General features: G+C 42.7%; 1 protein-coding gene across 9 annotated transcripts in view; it reads left to right on the top strand.

Annotated features, from left to right (window-relative positions):
• Window positions 1-294: 294 nt before the first annotated feature.
• Window positions 295-18626, top strand: part of PPP6R3 (protein phosphatase 6 regulatory subunit 3) — a 70743-nt gene continuing 52411 nt past the window's right edge. For 6 of the 9 annotated variants that reach the window (XM_084894558.1, XM_084894557.1, XM_084894556.1 and 3 more), the window contains exons 1-2: window positions 295-413; window positions 14195-14427. In XM_084894558.1, coding sequence (XP_084750684.1) covers window positions 14201-14427 — 227 coding nt within the window. In that variant the 5' untranslated portion in view covers window positions 295-413; window positions 14195-14200. Of the gene's footprint in view, window positions 414-14194; window positions 14428-18626 lie in introns of those variants that run through there. The other 3 variants (XM_084894554.1, XM_084894551.1, XM_084894549.1) reach the window with 1 other exon arrangement.

The raw sequence follows: 18626 nt of genomic DNA, 5'->3' as shown, positions 1-18626 counted from the left end.
GGGGGAGCCCCTACTGTTGCTACAGCGTAAGGGAACCCGGCTGGGTGTCTCCTGGTTCCTGATTTGTTTCTCCAGACGCCCGGGGTGGTCCTAGAGATTCCAGATCCGTCAAGTCCCTGGGAAAAGAATGCGCCTCTCGCGCTTGACTGACGGGTCCTGAAAGCCAATCGCAGTGAGTGCAACGGGGCACGCTGGGCGCTCCAATGGACTGCAGGGGGTGGGAGAGGACGGCCAATGAGCGTGGGGCTGGAGGCGGGATCAGACTCGCCATTGGCCGCGAGGCGGCCGGAGGGTGGGAGGGGGGAACTCAAGGCCTGCTTGATACGTCCGCCATTTTGGGCGCTTCGCTGATGGTGTCGGTGAGCGCGTTTCCCGCCTGAGCGCAACTAGCGGCGGGTCGCGGGCACCTCCAGGTAGTGAGGGGGGGGAGAGGGGGGACGGAGGAGCGGGTGGCGGCTCGTGGCTCGGCACCCGGACGGCGGCGGGGGTCCCTCCGCCCGGCCTCGGATAGCTCGGGGAGGGAGCGTCCCGGCCCCCTCCCCTCCCCCCCGGAATTCGCCCGGCGGCCGGGGAGGCGCGGCGCTCAGGCTCCCCTGACCGTCCCCGCCTGCGCCTGTCAGCCGCCCCGCTCGCCCGCCTCGGGCCACGGGGTGGGACGCTGGCCCGGCAGCGGCGAACTTTGCGCCGGCAGCGGCGGGGCGGACCGAACCGGACCGGACTCGCCCCTAACCCGGCCGGGCCCGCTCCGCCGCGCTCCGGCCTATCTGCTCCGGCGCCGCCCCGCGTGCGGGCCCCCGAGCGTGTCAAGTGGAGGAGCAGCTCGCCGCAGACTCGCGAAGACCATTGTTGGACCCCGTCCCCCGGAAAACAAGTTCTGTGGGTTCCTGTCCACCGGCCGCAGCCTCTACGGAAAACGCGAGCGCTCACTCCGAGTATTTAAATAGCCGATTTTTTTTTAGCTCGAGTGTTGTGACTCGAGCCGTAGAACCGCTCGCGAACTCCTCCCCGGAGCCAGGGGGTGGGCCTTCGGGCGGCTGGGAGGCCCTCCTCCTTCCAGAAGCCCGCTCGTGCGCCGTTCCCTCGGAGGGGTCTCCTCCCCAGACACCGCTTGCTCCGGTCGCCGCTTGGAGCTTAGGCTGTCGGTGCACGGAAGGAGCCCTCGGTGGTGTCTCGGTGCCCCGAGGTTTCAGCCTCCAAAGCTTGCCGTACTTCACGAGTTTTCTCCTCCGTGCGGGTCCCCGTAGAGTTTTGTTTATGTTTTGCCCTCATGGGAGGGGCCCTTGGTGGTGGTTCCTTTCATCCTCCCAGCACTGGATACACGGAGGTGGTGTCCCGCTTTGTGAATTTTTACTTCGATTTTGTCCCTCAAGGTCATGTCCGTTGCAGGTAGACAGCAAAGTGGGGAAGGGACTCCAGGCTTCCAGCCACTAGGATGTGTCTCGTAAGCGGTGGTGAAGTTGGAGCTCTCTTCGCTCTGGAGGTAGACTTGCCTGGGTTCAAGTCCTGGCGTCGCCACTTTGTAGCTTTGTGACCTTGGGCATGTTACTCAACCTCTCTGCTTCCTCTTATAATGTGGGGATAATAATAATAGTGTCTGCCAAATAAGTTTGTCGGGAGTGAGTGAGTTCGTGCATAGAAAGCAACGAGGAAAGGTGCCTAGGATGTAGAATCAGCTTAGTCATTGGTGGCTATTATTAATTTAAAATTTACTTTTAAATGTTTAGGAATTACTAGGAAGCCAAATGAGTGTGTAAGCCCTGCCTCTTGGTGAAAGTCTTTAGAAAGCTCTTGAGTAATTTAAGAGTCAGCTGGGCTGAGAAAACAAAGTGGAGAGTTTTTCTTTTCTCTATTTTTAACTCATTGAATTGAATACACGTTTCCAGGAGTAATGGTTAGTGGTGGTGCATCAGAGCCTTCTGTGTAGGAGGTAGTTACATAAAGAAAAGCCTATGAAAAGATTCTTTTCCTCTGACTTTTGGATGCTACATCCTAAGTGATTGGCACCCAACTCGTGAACTCCAGGACTTCTCAGGGTAGTTACTGTGCATTGAGGTCTACTTCAGTGAAGATAGTTTGGAAATAACTGTTGTCCTGGATGGATGCATTTCACGGTGTCTGAGGGAACGCCATCCAGCCAGTCACACACACACTCATAGTCTCCCAATTCCTGTCCCGTGCTCTTCTCCGTGGTACTGGAAACCATCTCACTCCCTCTTGGCATTCTTGCTGGGGACCTGGCTTGTGCCGAGAAAGTGTTGTTTTGATAGACTCGGTCTTATCTTAGGTAGAGATGAGCATCTTGCTGGTGTAACTTACCCAGAACAGGAAGAAGATTGTTTGGGATTAGAAAACTAGCTTTTGTGTGAAGTATAGCAAAAAAGAAAAGAAAAAACTTGCTAGCTTCAGTTAACTTAACTACTTGAGAATTTGAAAGTCGGACCATAGCTGATGTAAAATGAATAGTAATAAAATTAAGACTTGACAGGGTGAAGTTTGCTTAGTTTCTTTAAGTTTTTGTATCAATTCGGTACAAATAGAATATTATTAAATATAAACCGGTAGCTCTTCTTTAAAACAGTATTTGTAGTATTTAGTTTGTTTCTATGATAAACTTGTGTCTTTCAGTTTTATAGTTTAGATCTTTGAGAGGCAGCCTGAGTATATATTGGTCTAAAATTGTATAATGTTTGTATTACGCTTAATAAGAGTGAATGGTAGTGACAGTGAAACTCTTCTAACAATCTTCTCAACTAAAACTCAACATTGAGTTTATTTCATAGAAAGCACAAGAAGCTGTGGTTTGGTCCTCCTCATAAGTCCTCATAAGTCAAGACCTGAGCCCCAGTGTGGGCTGAGTAGTGCTAGCTACTTTTGTTGGGTGAGATGGGCTGAGATGGGCTGAAAACAGAGACCTGGCCTCTTGGCTTTAAGTAGCTTTCTTCTTATTTTTCTTTCTTAAGAGCACCTCATATGATTGGTTTTTTACTTACTCTAGATGAGTGCTTCTCAACTGGGGGACAATTTTGCCCCCAAAGAAACATTTGGCTATATGGCTATTTGGATCTATATATATATATATATATATATATATATATATATATATATATATTATATAATTGATTTTAGAGAGGAAGAAAGAGGGAGATAGAAACATCAATGACGAAAGAGAATCATTGATTGTCTGCCTCCTGCACATCCTACACACTCCACACTGGGGATGAAGCCTACAACACAGCATGTGCCTCCTGGTTCATTGACGCTCAACCACTGAGCTATGCCGGCTGGGCTGGAGATATTTTTACTGTGGACAATGGGCAATGTGCTATTGGCTTCTAGAGGGTAGAAATCAGGGTGCTGCTAAACATCTTGCAATGCACAGGACAGAATTTATCACCCCCCCCACCCCCCCTTTACAGGCACACATTATCCAGCTCCAAAATCAATAGTGCTGAGGTTGAGAAACCCTGCTCTAGATAAATGCTAGACTGGCCTCCTTTAGAATCATTTGGGATACTTTCTATGACATGGATGATGGGATGATGGATCCCATCTCTGGAAATCTGTGGCAGGATTGATAGTATGTTTTTTAAAAGCTCCCCATGTAATACTGAAGTGCAGCTAGGTTTTGGACACATTGTGCTACACCAAAAATGTCAGGGACTACTTGGTCAAAGAATCCTTCAGGAGGTTTGTACCGTGTCTGTTGTACGTAGGTTCTACCTTGGAGGTTGCTTAGTAATGGGAGATATGTGTACATACATTATTTTCAGGTGCCTGAATACTGAGCTTTAAATGAAAGTTTTAATGAATTGATTTTATAAAATAATTTAGAAATGTTTCTCCCCATGAAAATAATTACCATATTGTGCCCTGGCTGGGTGGTTCAGTTGGTTGGAATGTTGTCCTATATACCAAAAGGTTTTGAATTCGGTTCTCAGCCAGACCTTTTTAAAAACCTAGGTTGTGGATTCTATTTCTTGGGGATGAGGTCAGCGCATGTACAGGAAGCAGCCGATCTGTATTTCTCATCGATGTTAACCTTGATGAGGGTTAAACAAAAGTAACCGTATTGTGCCGAACTTAGCAGTACTCTCAGGTACTTAGGGTTGTTTGCTCCTATGCTAAATAATCTTTTTTTTTTTTTTAAATATATTTTATTGATTTTTTTACAGAGAGGAAGGGAGAGGAATAGAGAGCTAGAAACATTGATGAGAGAGAAACATCGATCAGCTGCCTCTTGCACACCCCCTACTGGGGATGTGCCCGCAACCAATGTACATGCCCTTGACTGGAATCGAACCCGGGACCTTTCAGTCCTCAGACCGACGCTCTATCCACTGAGCCAAACCGGTCTCGGCTAAACGGTGGTTTTTGAGTTTTGTATCTTTTGCCCTCATCTTGCTTATCATCTGTCAGTTCTGTTTTTAGATGCCAGCTTCATCGTTATCTTTTTTTATTCCCAGAGAGTTGGCCCTGTATCAGTTTGCCAATTCTTCCCTTTGAGGGCAAGGGAGGCTACTCTGTGCTTAACCTTTCACACAGTGACCTTGCCAGCTGGTAAGGAGGGGTCCTCTGGGCCTGGACTCTGACATAGGTAGGTGTTTTACTGCTGAGAAATAGGAGGTGCAGTAGTAGAGAGAAGGGCAGAAATCCTTTTCTCGTACACACTTAAAATTTAGGTTTAGTTTATTGAATGGAAGAAAGTAGTGTAAAAGCTATACAAATTTTCAGCAAATTAATGGTAATATCTAGACATATAAAAAAGTTCATGCAGACGCTTTCTAATCTTTTGGTTTATGGTCATCTACTTCTGATCGTCATTTATTTGATCAGAAATATATTGAGTCCTTACAGGAACAGGTACTTAAGGACTTGGGTGAGACAGGAATGAAAAGAGATACAGTTTTGGCTGAGAGACCAGATAACAAAACTTGTTAAATTTTACTAGTATGTGGAGTAAGTAGCCTCTTAGTGAGTGGCCCTCAAGGCCTCAGAGGAAAGAGCTTACACTGTATTTGCTGGTTAGGTGGTTGAGATTGCCGGAAAATAAAGGAGTTATACCTTTGTTTCTCCTATGTATTAAGTGGCTATGTTGACTTGTGTCCTTGGTTGGGTGTGTCTTAAAAAGCAATGCCATTCTTCCCATGCTGGTTTATGACAGATATTATCCTATATAATAAAAGTCTAATATGCAAATTGTCCCTTCTAATGGGTGTTCTATCAGGACTTCAACCAGGGGGCAGGGTCAGTTAGCCAACCTCTCACACCTAGCCTCTAGTTGATCAGTAATGTCTTTTGCTCCACTGATACTGGTTGTCAGTCAATCTTGAAACAGTGACTGGCTCCATACTTATCAGGGCTTGATGCAGGTTTATGCCAGACATCTTAAGTATCCTTGAAATTGATGGTGCTTCCAGTGGGAATGGCTTTTTGCTGCAGTCTGGATCTAGGTTGACTGGAGATTTGTTTTTGTGGCCTTTTGGCTTTGGCTTAGGTTTAGTTGCCATAGGAACCCCTTTTCTTCCTCCCTCCCTCCCTCCCTCCCTCCCCCTTTACTTTTCTTTCCTGGGAGAAGGGGAGATATTAGTTACTAGTTGCATTAATCCCCAATTTACTTCAGTTTTTGGATGATGATGAACTGACATCTGGATACCAGGTAAATTGACTAGATAGTAAAGAAGCAAGTAAAAGGGATCTTGGCAGCACTTGAAAGGCTTTTACTTGAACTGGGACATTTTTATGTCACAGACTTGGCAAAGAACTGGGTTTACTCTGAATAGAGGCGGTTTACTACTTGTCATATACATCTGGCTAGTGTTGACCTGTTTTATAAGTACGTATTAGTGAAGACTGCATAGTCTGTGAATTTATATAAATAGTTTGACAAGTTATTAACATCTTTTTACTGATAATAGGAGGCTCTGATTTTGTACTTAACAACTATGGAGAAAACTAGGGTACTATTAGTTCCAGAATTCCTTATAGTGGAATATGTACTGATTTTGGTTGGTTTATGTGCCCCAGAGGTTAACTGCCATTGAAATCTGGTGGCCTAGAGGGAAGATGAGTGAAAGATTGTTTTTTGGTACATTAGAGAGCAGAACTAAAAAGGCTGCAGAAAAAATAAAAATTAATAGTGCAGAAGTAAGTATGATTGAATGTTGAGTCGGCAGACTTGGAGAAAGCTGTGCAGATTGCTAGTTGGATTCTTTAATTCTCTGTATGTGGATGCATATCTGAACAACAGTGATGGTGTAGAGGCACTTTGACAAGAGAAAGCAGAGTTTGCCTGAGAACTGTGGCACTCTGAAACCCTAATCAGGATAAGTAAAGCAGCTGTGTTACACTATCCACGAGGCACGTTGCATGTGGCCTAGTAGTTAATAGGCATTGGTTGGACCTGGGAGAAATCGGCCTTTTTAAAAAAAAAAAAAAAATTTATTTTTTATTTTGGTGCCCTGACTGGGAATCAAACCAGCAACCTTCTAGTGTACGGGATAATGCCCAACACCTAACCAACTGAGCTACACTGGCCAGGGCAAATCTGGGGCATTCATTCACAGATGGGGGCAGTGGTGGCAAGAACATTGACAAGTATTGACTCAGGTGTTTGGGGCTTCCTTTCATGAGAATCATGGTTTTGGAGCTAGAATATAACTTAGATTATCTTAGAGAAAAATTTAGGCTACGCTGGAGAATGGACATGTGATTCCTTAGGGTTTTGCTGACTACTATCCTGTTTCCCCGAAAATAAGACAGTGTCTTATATTAATTTTTGCTCTCAAAGATGTGCTAGGTCTTATTTTCAGGGGATGTCTTATTTTTCCATGAAGAATACGGTACACATTTATTTTAAATGAAAATAAAGGAAATATATGACCTGTATACGGTATGGTAGCACGGTAGTTGTCAACACACAAACCAGACAAACTGCGAATCCTACAGTATCAAGAATTTACTCATTTATTCAATGACAATCATTTCATCATCTTGTGGAACATCATCATCCAATTCCTGAATTTCCTGGTGAATTTCTTGTGACTCCATTTCTTTCAGAATCAGTGGACCGAATCTCTCATGTTTAGCCTAGGGGGGCCTTATTTTCGGGGGATGCCTTAAATTTCACTCAGAAGGAAACCTGTAAGTAGGTCTTATTTTCAGGGAAACACGGTAGACCACACTTCCAAGTGTCATTTGTTTCAAGAGTGACATCACAGGTGGATCTCACTGAGAGTTAAGAGCAAAGGATTAACCTGAATTATTTCCTTTTTGTGGAGTACAGGCCAGTTTTTGTCATTGTAGTAGATGAGGGGGGTAGTGTCTCCGGTCTTTTGTTGCTGACAAAGATACACAGGGGTTCTGTTGTCTCTGGACCATGGGTAGGTCTCTTCTGCCTCTGTTGGCTGTGAGACCCTGCCCCTTGAGATTAAGTCACATTCTTTGAATGAGCCCCACCCCTCTCTTCCTTTCCACTGTGGATCTCTTGTCCTCATTACATTGGATTCAACAACTATCCAGGGTAATAAACATCCATCATAGGTATAGCATTTTAAGCTAAGGGAGTTTTCATAGACTATTACGTTTTCTGTCCCCAGTTCAGAGTATGTTATGGAGGTCAGGAGTACTCAGGGTCTAAAATAACTGGTTTTGAGTTCTGGCTCCCACAGTTTTTCAACTATGGGGAAATATTAGTGAATATTAAATATAGACTAATTAGCACAGTGCCTAGTTCAAGAGTAATGTCTGTACTAATTTTATTATTGTGGCCAATCTTCCCAATAATAATAGAAGTAACTGCAGAAATGACTCCAATATAAGGTGAAGTGAATGCTCTGAAGACGTCAAATGGACTATTATGACGTCGTAGAGGACCTCTGAGGTCTAACTAGTTGTTCTGGGGAAATACAGGGTAATGATACTGGGTCGGGGAGGTTATGGAGTTAGCATGCAAATGTGTTGTGTTATTTTTTTTAATTTAGATTAAGTTATTGAACTCTCTCTGCCATTATAAAGGTAACTCTGCTTTGAAGCCTCCCATATTAAACCATATTTTCTCAGTTTACTGTGCTCTTGAAGAAAAATCACATCTGCTTTGAAGTGTCAGTGCATTTTAACAGATGATTGGTCTTTTTTTTTATAATATATAATATTTTATTGATTTTTGTACAGTGTGGAAGGGAGAGAGATAGAGAGTTCGAAACATCAATGAGAGAGAGTCATCGATCAGCTGCCTCTTACACACCCCCTACTGGGGATATGCCCGCAACCAAGGTACATGCCCTTGATCGGAATCGAACCCGGGGCTCTTCAGTCCCCAAGCCGACGCTCTATCCATTGAGCCAAACCGGACCCGGCTGATTGGTCTTTTTAATTTTGTACTTAACTTCTTTACAAATTTCACATTATTATCAGACAACTCTTCTGTAAAGGGCCAGTTAGAGAAATTTAAAGGCTCTGGGGGCAGTTGTGTGAACGCAGCCTTAGACAACATGTAAACAAATGAAGGTGGCTGTCTTCCAATAGTTTTATTTACAAAATCGGGTGGTAGGCTGGATTTGGACAGTCCTATGCTAACCTTTTTATTTTAACTTTTAATAAGATCATATGTTCAAAGAATAATATCAGTATGTGTACAGATATTAAATGCTAAAACAATAATTGTGTACCCACTAACCACCTTACAAAATATGACGTTGCCACACCTTTGGCTCCCTGTATGCCCTCCGCAGACCACTTCTTCCCTCTTCTGACCTCCCCAAGGAAGCTCTCCCCTGCACGGATCATTTTCATGCTTTACTTTAAGGTGTTGCCATCTGTGAATGTATCCTTAGGTAACTTAATTTTTACACGCCTTTTTGTGAACTGTTTCCTTCTGTTTTTTGAGATTCATTTATTCAAATACTAGAGACCGGGTGCCCGAGATTTGGGCACTGGGGTGGGGGGTGGGGTGGTCCCTCAGCCCTGCCTGTGTCCTCTCGCAGTCCGGGAGCCCTCAGGATGTCAGTGGGACATCCTTGGCACTGCTATGGAGGCAGGAATAGCTCCCGCTGTGCTTGCCGTCGTGAGCCCACTTCTGGGGTTCTGGCTGGCTGAGCGGTGCTCCCCCTGTGGAAGTGCACGTGACCATCAGGAGGTAGCTCAAAAGTTGAGCATCTGCCCCCCGGTGGTTAGTGCACGTCATAGCAACTGGTCGATCCACAGTTCAGTCAATTTGCATATAACCCTTTATTATATAGGAAGGATGTGTACTTATCATGTCTTAGGCATTAAGACGCATGTTCTCATGCTGAGTTATTAGCAGTGAGGAAAATGAAAAAATGTCTGTCTTCACAGAGTTTACATTTTAATTGGGAAAGACACTTCACAGCCCTGATCACTGGGATGTGGTTCAGTTGGATCATAGTTAAAAAAAGTATCAAGTTCTATTCTCCCCTCCTCTCTGTAATTTAAAAGAAAAGAAGAATTCACAGGAAAGTTAGATATAATAATCATGTGATCAGCAGGGAGAAAAGTAAAGCAGGGGAGTGGGTAGGTGGGTGAGTGGGGGCTGTTTGCAGATGGAAATATGGTGTTCCTGGTGGGCCTCCCTGAGAAAGGGGACCCATGAGGAGGTCAGGGAGAGAGCCTGTGGCTCTGGGTGTGGGTGGTGTGGGAGGAGAGCCTGGTGTGCCTGAGGTCCTCAGAGGGCAGGAGGGAGGGACAGTAGGAGGAGGCCAGGCTTGTTGGCAGGAGAGCCCCAGGGAGAGTGGCAGAAGATAAATAAGGTCAGAGGGATTAAGGTGGAATAGGAGCCCATCAAACAGGCTTTCGTTAGTTTTGTCTTTTTCTTTGAATGAGAGATGGGAAATTGTTGTGTTTTGAGCAGCTGTGTGATGTGAGATCTGATTCATTTTTTTAAAAGGTCCTCCTAAAGCTCTGGTAAGAATAGCTGTCTTGCCCAGCCAGTGTGACTCAGTGGTTTAGCATCGGCCTTTGAACAGGTCATGGTTCAGTTCCTGGTCAGGGCATATGCCCAGGTTGCGGGCTTGATCCCCAGTGTGGGGTATGCAGGAGGCAGCCCATCGGTAATTCTCTCTCATCATTGATGTTGCTGTCTCTCCCTCTCTCTTCCTCTCTAAAATAACAAAGAAAAAAATGTATATATTTTTTAAAAGAATAGCTGTCTTTCCAAAACCAGTTTGGCTCAGTGGATAGAGGGTCAACCTATGGACTGAAAGGTGCCAGGTTCGATTTTGGTCAAGGACATGTACCTTGGTTGCGGGCACATCCCCAGTGCGGGGTGTGCAGGAGGCAGCTGATCAATGTTTCTCTCTCATCGATGTTTCTAACTCTAACTCTCTCCATTCCTCTAAAAAAAACCCAATAAAATATATTTAAAAATAAAGAATAGCTGTCTTGTCCTGTTGCAAAATAATGGCAGCTGGGACTGACAGGAAACACAGGTGCCAGTGAGAAGCAAGCAGTTGGATTCAGTAGTGACAATTGATTTGCTTAGAGTGAGGGAGGGATAATGATACTGGGAATTTTGCCTCTGTGGGAGTTGCCATTTATGAAGAAAGGGAAGACAGGGAGGCCAGGTTGTGGAAGCAACCCGTGTTAAGTTTGAGACTTTTAGAGTCCACTGGAGACATGTAGGATTAAGCCTTTTGAAGTTGAGGGGGAAGATAGACATCTGAGACACATTTAAGTCCTGAGATTGAGTGAAAGCACAGAGGACTGAGGGCTGAGTCAGCGAGGGAAGCAGGGCTTGTGAACCATGCGAGCCATGTAAACATGCACCTGTGCAGCCAAGGAGAATGTTGTCCTGGAGGAGGGAGGGAGACCTGTGCTCAAGGCTGTTGCTGTAGGTCAGATCGAATGAGGTCAAGGCCTGTTTGGAGGCTTTGGCAGCACTGAAAATTGATGACCTTGACATCAGTTTTAGAGGATGATGCCGGAAAAACCTGGGAAGGAGGGCTCATGAAGAACTGAGAGAAGAGGACCTCAAAAAAAGAAAGCTTTTTATCAGGCTCCAGGACGCTGCAGTGAGATGTGAGACTCAGAAGGTTTTGATGAGATGGGAGAAATTACAGCATTTTTGTCATGTTGATGAGAAATGTTCTGTACAGAGTAACCAACTTGAAGTGGGAGAGAGGGCGCTTGCTGGAGCCTGGCTTTTCGGAAGGCCACAGAGGATGGGCCGAGTGGAGAGTCCATAGGCTCTTGAGAAGAGGGAGAGCAGAGTTGGGATAGTGGGATCAGGTGGACATTTTCTCCTGTCTGCCTAGTGAAATAGGAAGGCATTGTCGGTGAAAACGAGGGTGAGTAGGGGCTAGGGAGTGTGGGGAGAGAGGAGAAGGTATGGAATAGTTTGCGGTTAAGTATGATTAAGAATGTGAGTGGATTAGCAACCTGGAATGGCTTAGCTCAAGAGAGTGATCTGAAGGAAACAGCAATTGTGTTCTTTTTAGAGGAGGCAGAGTAGACAGTGCTGTGTTGTGCTAGAGTTTTTGCCCCTGCCTCCTCCTTCAGCAAAAGTGGCAATGCCAGAAGAGGTCAAGGAAGTGAGTCTACTGGCGGGGCATGAAGTCAGAGCTGGGAAGGGAGGAAGTGAGGGCCTGTTGGTAGTGAGGGTTGTCAGTAGTGATGCATGTTACTGTAGTTCATTCCTGTTCTATGTCCTGTTTTAGACTGAATACATCTCATTTTATTTTGCCCTGTCATTGGAAGGTAGGATTGTTTGCAGCAAAGAAACAATGATATTATGAACAAGTGCAAAACATTTCTTTAGAGTATAGACCTTGCAGGGTAGTGGGACCTGTACATCATTAATTTTAGTAGCTGGTGCAAATTGTTTTCCAAAATGGTCGCCCAGTTTACCTTCCTACCAGCACTGTTGTTCTATATCCTTGCTAACCCTTGGTGTTGTCAGACTTTCTTTATTTGCCAGTTTGTTGGGTGTGAACTTAAATGCCATTTTCAAAAAATAATGTCATTTTCAAAAAATAACAGCTTTATTTATATAATTCACATACCATAGAGTTCACCCATTTAAAGTATACTAAAAATTTAGTGTTTTAGTATATTCACAGAATTGTGTAATCCTCATCACAATCTTATTTTAGAATATTGTCATCACCCAAAAAGAAACCTTGTCCAATAGTAATTTCTGTCTAATCTTTAGACAACTATTAATAAACTTTCTATTTCTATAGATTTGCCTATTCTAGACATTTCGAATTAACAGAATCATACTACATATATAAATGGAATCATACAATATGTGGTCTTTTGTGTCTGGCTCCTTTCACTTAGCAAAATGTTTTCAAGGTTCATCCATGTTGTAGTGTCTGTCACTATCAGTACTTAATTGCTTTTCATTACTGAATGATACCCCATTGTATGGCTATACCACATGCTATTTGTCCATTCATTAGTTGATAAACATTTGGGTTTCCACTTTTTTACTGTTATTAATACTATGAGCATTTGTGTACAAGTTTTTGGGTGGACATATGTTTTTATTTCTCTTGTATACTTAGGAGTGGAATTATTGGGTAATGTGGTTACTATGGGTTTTGAAGAACTACCTGGTTTACAAAGTGGCTATACCATATTATATTCTTACCAACACTACATCAGGGTTCCACTTTCTCCATGTTCTTGCTAACATTTACTATTTTCCATTAAAAAAAATTGTAGCCATTTTAGGAGTGTGACCTGTGGATCTCACTGTGGTTTTGATTTGCCTTCCCCTAATGATAATGCTATTGAGCATCTTTTCATGTGATTATTGGCCTTTTGTATATCTTTAGAGGAAAGTATTTAAAAACATTACCCATTTTGTTAATTTGTTTTTGCATGGTTTTAATGTTCTTTTCTCTGGTTACTAGTGAAGTGAAGTATCTTTTGGCTTCTTGGATTTCCACTTTTGTGAAATGCCTGTTTGTCTTTTTATTTAGTTTGATTTTTCTTATTTGTAGGAATTAACATATTCTGTTTAATAATCTTTTATTAATTATCTGTATGACAAATAATCTCTTCAGTTTGTGAGTTGTCTTTTTAATGTATTTATGGAATCTTTAAAAAGTTGCTATTGAAAGCATGGAATAAAAGGACAAAAAAGGATCTCAGTGTTGTAATCTTTCCTTCTAGTCTTCATGCTATCCAAATAAAAGAGAAAATATATTTTTGGTTTATAGGTAGTTGTCTTTTAAAAAGTTTTATGGTTTCTCTTATAAGTTTTGTACATCTTTTGTTAGATTTATTCTTTAGGTATGTTATAGGTGGAGGTTTTTTCTATTGTAAATAAAATTTTTAAGTTGTTTTCTATTTATTGTTAAATGGAAATGCAGCTGACGTTATAGTATGTATCTTACCAAACCCTGGTTCAGGAATTCTGCAGTGAGAACCTTTGACAGATAGGAATGACTTGAATGGTCTTATCCCTAATCAGAACTTTGATCATCTTTTGGTCAAAATTGGCCTTTGAGATTGTCTAATTATGGCAGCTTTAGAATATGTAGTGAACTCTGTGTTTCTGTTGTAACTAATAAGGACCTCTTTAACTCAAAGAAAACAAAGTTGTTTTGAGGAGAAGAGGCAGGAACATAGTATTGTGGAGTCATTGTTTTAAGTTTGTCAAGTGGTTTTCCTAGTTACTGAGAATTGGTTTCTATTGTTCCTCAAGAATTAGGTTCCAGGTTTTTAGTTTCTTTATTAAGAATTGCAAAGATTTTGCCATTTTATGACTTCCAAAGTTTCAGCTGTGAAAGTGCTGTTAAATGGCTAAAAGTGCTGGGTGGTGGTGGTTGTTGATGTATTTAATTCTTTAGTATTCTGAAGAGTAGTAGATACTTAGGTCTCAGTACTTGTCATTGTTGCTGAAGATATTTGTTCTGTGTAAGAATGTGTTCATCACCCTAAAGAAAGGGTTTGCTTCCTTTCCCTGAAGTAATTCTTAAAGTGTGGATAGGATGATTTTGCAGTTAAAAATCCCAAGATTAACATTGTTTCAGCATTTCAAATCAGATTTTTGTTATCAATAAAAACTTTTTTCTGAGAAGGAAAAAATCCTGCTTATTTAGAAAATATTTATAGGTTCAATGTGAAACTTACTTTACTTATGACATTTTAGACTGTAAAACTGAACTGAAAGGAAAAATTAATGTGAAGTTGAAATTTTATTTAAAATACTCTCTGCATTTTGTTTTAGACCAGCATGTTTTGGAAATTTGATCTTCACTCATCATCCCACATAGACACGCTTCTAGAAAGAGAAGATGTAACACTGAAGGAGTTAATGGATGAGGAAGATGTTTTACAGGAATGTAAAGCTCAGAACCGCAAACTTATAGAGTTTCTGTTAAAAGCCGAATGTCTCGAAGATTTAGTCTCGTTCATTATAGAAGAACCACCTCAAGACATGGATGAAAAGATCAGATACAAGTAAGAAATTCAGTGTTCTCTTTAGGGTGGGGCTGAAGATATGGGGAGTAGAATATTCATTCTCGTCCTACAGCTGCTGCAGACCATTTACAGTGTTTAGATTAGGGGTGTCGAACTCAATCAGAGAAGGGGCCAAAATCTAAAATCCAGCCTAAATCGCAGGCCGAATGGTTTACTGAACAGTCATAAACTGACAATGTCATAAACTGACAGCGGAGTGCAGTGATGACAGCGCGGTGCGGGCCACATTGCAAGGCCTGGCGGGCTGGATTTGGCCCGCGGGCCTTGTGTTTGACACATGTGGTTTAGATGGTGGGGAGTGACGGGCTAGCAGAGGACCTAATCTGTTCTAGAACTAAGTCCAGTGAAATGATGGGATTTTTAAAAACAAGTATTCTATATTTCACTCAAAGGGGCAAAGTGTCCTGTAAGTAGTGATGAAGTTTCTTAAAATAGGAAGATAGAGGTTGCGTGACCATCCAAGATTACACAATGAATCTAAGCTGGGGCTTCGGTTCTGAAGAACCTTGTTGATAAAATAAATTCTGACCTTTTGTTAACTGAAAGTAAGGGTGTGTGTCTTGGTGAGTATTAGTGTCACTACATTTAAGCATGTAACACCTGGAATAACTATAGTGGACTTACCTACTCACTAGTTTCACCTGCTTACAAGGAGAATGTTAGTACAGTGGGACCCTTTGTCTGTAAAACTGAACTGAAAGGAAAAATTAATTTTTCCTTTCAGTTCAGTTTTACAGACTTTGTCACTGTCTCTATGAAACTGTATACAGACCCCTGGAATATTTCATATGTATTGGAAGTATTTCATATGTATTGGAAGGGTTTCAGTTATTTTTCCATCTCCAACTATTGAAATATTTGGTTCACCTCCCACCCTTCCCCCAAGAAAATAGTACAAATTTAGGAACGAAAAATTATTATGTGCTAAATAAACTTCATGAACTGGGGAGAATTATGGTGGTTTATTTATTTTATCCTCCATCTCAGAATGAATATATATATATATATATATATATATATATATATATATTTTTTTTTTTTTTTTTAAGGGAGAGAGGGGAACATCAATGTGAGAGAGAAATATCAATCAGTTGCCTGCTGTACACACCCCAATCAGGCACTGAACCAGAAATCTAGATGTTTGCCCTGACCAGGAATCGAACCTGCAACCTTTTGGTGTATTAGATGACGCTCTAGCCAATTGAGCCAATTGAGCCACCTGGCCAGGGCAGAAAAATTATATTTTTTAGTTGGTTATCTTTTGTCCTTTCTTTTTAGATAACTTATCATTTCTTCGTGGTGAGAATTTTGCTGTCAGGGAAATAATAATTATTAATGTTTTTAGTCATGTTCTCTGTCAACCATGAAGATTGACAACTAGCATTCAGTGACAGCCTCCACTCAGAGATCAGTGTCTGAAAAAAGAAAAGGAAAGAAATTTGGTGTCAGAAATAGTAGTATATTCTCATTCTCAAGAGATAGACACTGTGCTACTTTGGAATTCCTGCCATGTGGGGTGCTGCTTGTTTGGAGCTTATGCTGGTAGGAGACTCTGTGGTGTGGGCTTCAGATCAGACCCTCCTGGGAGGGGTGTGGCCCTCCCCTCTCAATAAGCTCTGAGACCTTGGGGAGGGGGCTTGCCCTTCCGGGTTCTGATTCTTTCTGTCCTGAAGCTAATATTCTTTAACTGGGGAAGTGGAGGCACGCCTATGGAAAGTGCTTATTTTGCCAAAAAGTAGTTGTTTTTGTTATGCCATGCCAGCAGTTTGGTGGGGGTTTTTATTTGTTTGCGTTTTTCTGGTGGTGTTTTTTGTGCAAAAGGAGGTGTGCCTCCCCTGGACACAGCTTTCTGGATGGCACCATTTCAAGAGAGCATAACCTGGGCAGAGCCGTTCTCTGCTGTGCTTCTGGCCTAGGCAGTGCCATAAGCTGTGTATGTTACATAACAGCTGGATGACTCAGGCTACAGGGTTAGTATAGAGGAGTTTTTCCAGTGGGATCTGAAAGCTTTTCAGAGTTAGGATTGACAGTAGTCATCTAAGGAAATTGAGACTGGTGTTTTATAGTTTCTGGATGATGGAGTGATTACTGTATATTAATTATAAACTCATCACTATTCTAACTTAGTTCGATGATCATATACAACGTATTAAAGGATTGCCATTTTACACTAACCTTTTTAATTCTAATGACAGATACCTAATTTTAAATAATTTAGCATAAATTTGAACTAACAGAACTTTAAAAATAGGCCCTTAGTAGAAGTATAAATCCAAAAACTAAAATGCTGTTTTAGTCAAAGTTCCCACAGAGGGACTGGACTGCAGACTTCTAGAGGCCAGAGGAAAACCTGGAGGGCTGCTACCCTGGGAGTCGAGGGCAGAAGAGCTTTGGGAAGAAGGGACGGGACAGGGACAGGGCTGCTGCTTCCTGGCCAGGAGATGGTTGGTGTTGGCATCGTGGAGCCCATGGGCCCTGATGAATTGGAGACAAACCAGGGACAGCTCTTCAGGCAGTTTCCTAGAAAGGGGAGCTACGGTCAGATGTGGAGTCAGGAGAGGGTGACGTTGGCTTTTCCCCTAGATCAGTGGTTGGCAAACTCACTGGTCAACAGCCAAATATCAGCAGTACAACGATTGAAATTTCTTTTGAGAGCCACATTTTTAAACTTAAACTTCTTCTAATGCCACCTCTTCAAAATAGACTCGCCCAGGCCGTGATTTTTGTGGAAGAGCCACACTCAAGGGGCAGTTTGCTGACAACGGCCCTAGATGGAAGAAATAATGGTGCAATTCAGAGGGAAATGATGGTACAGTGTAGACGGAGGAGGAATGGAGATTGAGTGATGTGCTGTGCTTGAGTGGGTGGTTGGGGATGGGATCAAGAGGACAAGTGACTAGTAGCTTTAGGAGCAAGGCTGGCTCCCAGGTCAGGGTGCAGTCAACCAGGGTCTCTTCTGCTTGCTTTTATGTTCTCAGTGCCAAGGAAGGAATCAAAGTCTGTCTGTGTGGGGTAGGAGCAGAGGCCTTGCCCAGGGGTAAGGTAGAGGCTTTATTGTTTATTTTGTTTTTACTGATCTGAGAGAGAGAAAGAAATAGAGAGAAACATGAATGATGAGAGAATCATTGATTGTCTGCCTCTGACACGCCCCCTACTGGGGACCGAGCCCAAAACCCCAGCATGTGCCACGAACTGGGAATTGAACCGGGACCTCCTGGTTCATGGGTCATTCATTGCTCAACCACTTTGGGTATTTTTGAACTTGTTTAATGTTGAGGGGGAGAGGGTGTAGCCTCAGCCTGTTCAGATCCATAACTTTGAGCCTTGTCTGTAGAGCCCAGGCCCCACATGTGCTCTTTTTAAGCTAGATCACACTTCCAAGTTACCTGCGGGGAAAATGGATGCAAAATTTAAAAGATGATCTCTGTGTCAGAATTTGGAGAGTCTGCCTATACATTTGGTTTGCAGCTGGGGTTGAGGTCTGCTGCCTTTTACCAATCCTTTATTTGCCAGAAACTTTCAAATCTCGGCAGTTGAGACAATGTGCCCCCAAGCCCTATAGCAGCATTTCAGCTCGTCTATAAAGTAGAAAATAAGAAGGAATAAAAACCGCTAACACTCATTTACTCTATGCCTTTCTTCTCAGTATTTTGTATATATTATTCTCCCCAGTGGAGTAAGGACTATTATCTTAACATTACAGATTTGGAAACTGAGGCCCAGAGAGGTTAAGTAACTTGCCTATGATACAGATTATAAGTGGTGGAGACAGATTCCTAACCTCAATGATGTGACTCTAGAAGTCACGCCTGTAATCACTAGATAATGATAATGTCTGTAATCACAGCAAAATGGCGACTTTATGTTATGGCATCTATATGCCAACATGTGAGGAAGGTTTTAATTTGATTGAGCCATAAGCTTTCAGAAGTGGCTATTTGATAATGTGATTTTTGTGCCCATGCACCTTCCAGTTCTATTGTCTCTTCAGGGTTTTTTTTTCTTTCTTTTTTTTTCCTCTCTCCTTGCAAAAGTTCATTTGGGGACATTTTCCTATTGCTCAGTCTTCTGACCTCATGCCAGACCCCCTCAGGCGCTCAACTTTCTGGTCTGATGCCAGTGGCCTCTCCAGCCAGGGGCTTCCAAACAGGCAGCCACTTGCTTATATATTCTAGCCC

This window comes from Pipistrellus hanaki, assembly GCF_964339955.1.
Source record: "Pipistrellus hanaki genome assembly, chromosome: 9".
Classification (NCBI taxonomy): Eukaryota; Metazoa; Chordata; class Mammalia; order Chiroptera; family Vespertilionidae; genus Pipistrellus; species Pipistrellus hanaki.
Note: the sequence above shows the minus strand (reverse complement) of the source record. Positions and strands in the feature narration are given on the sequence as shown.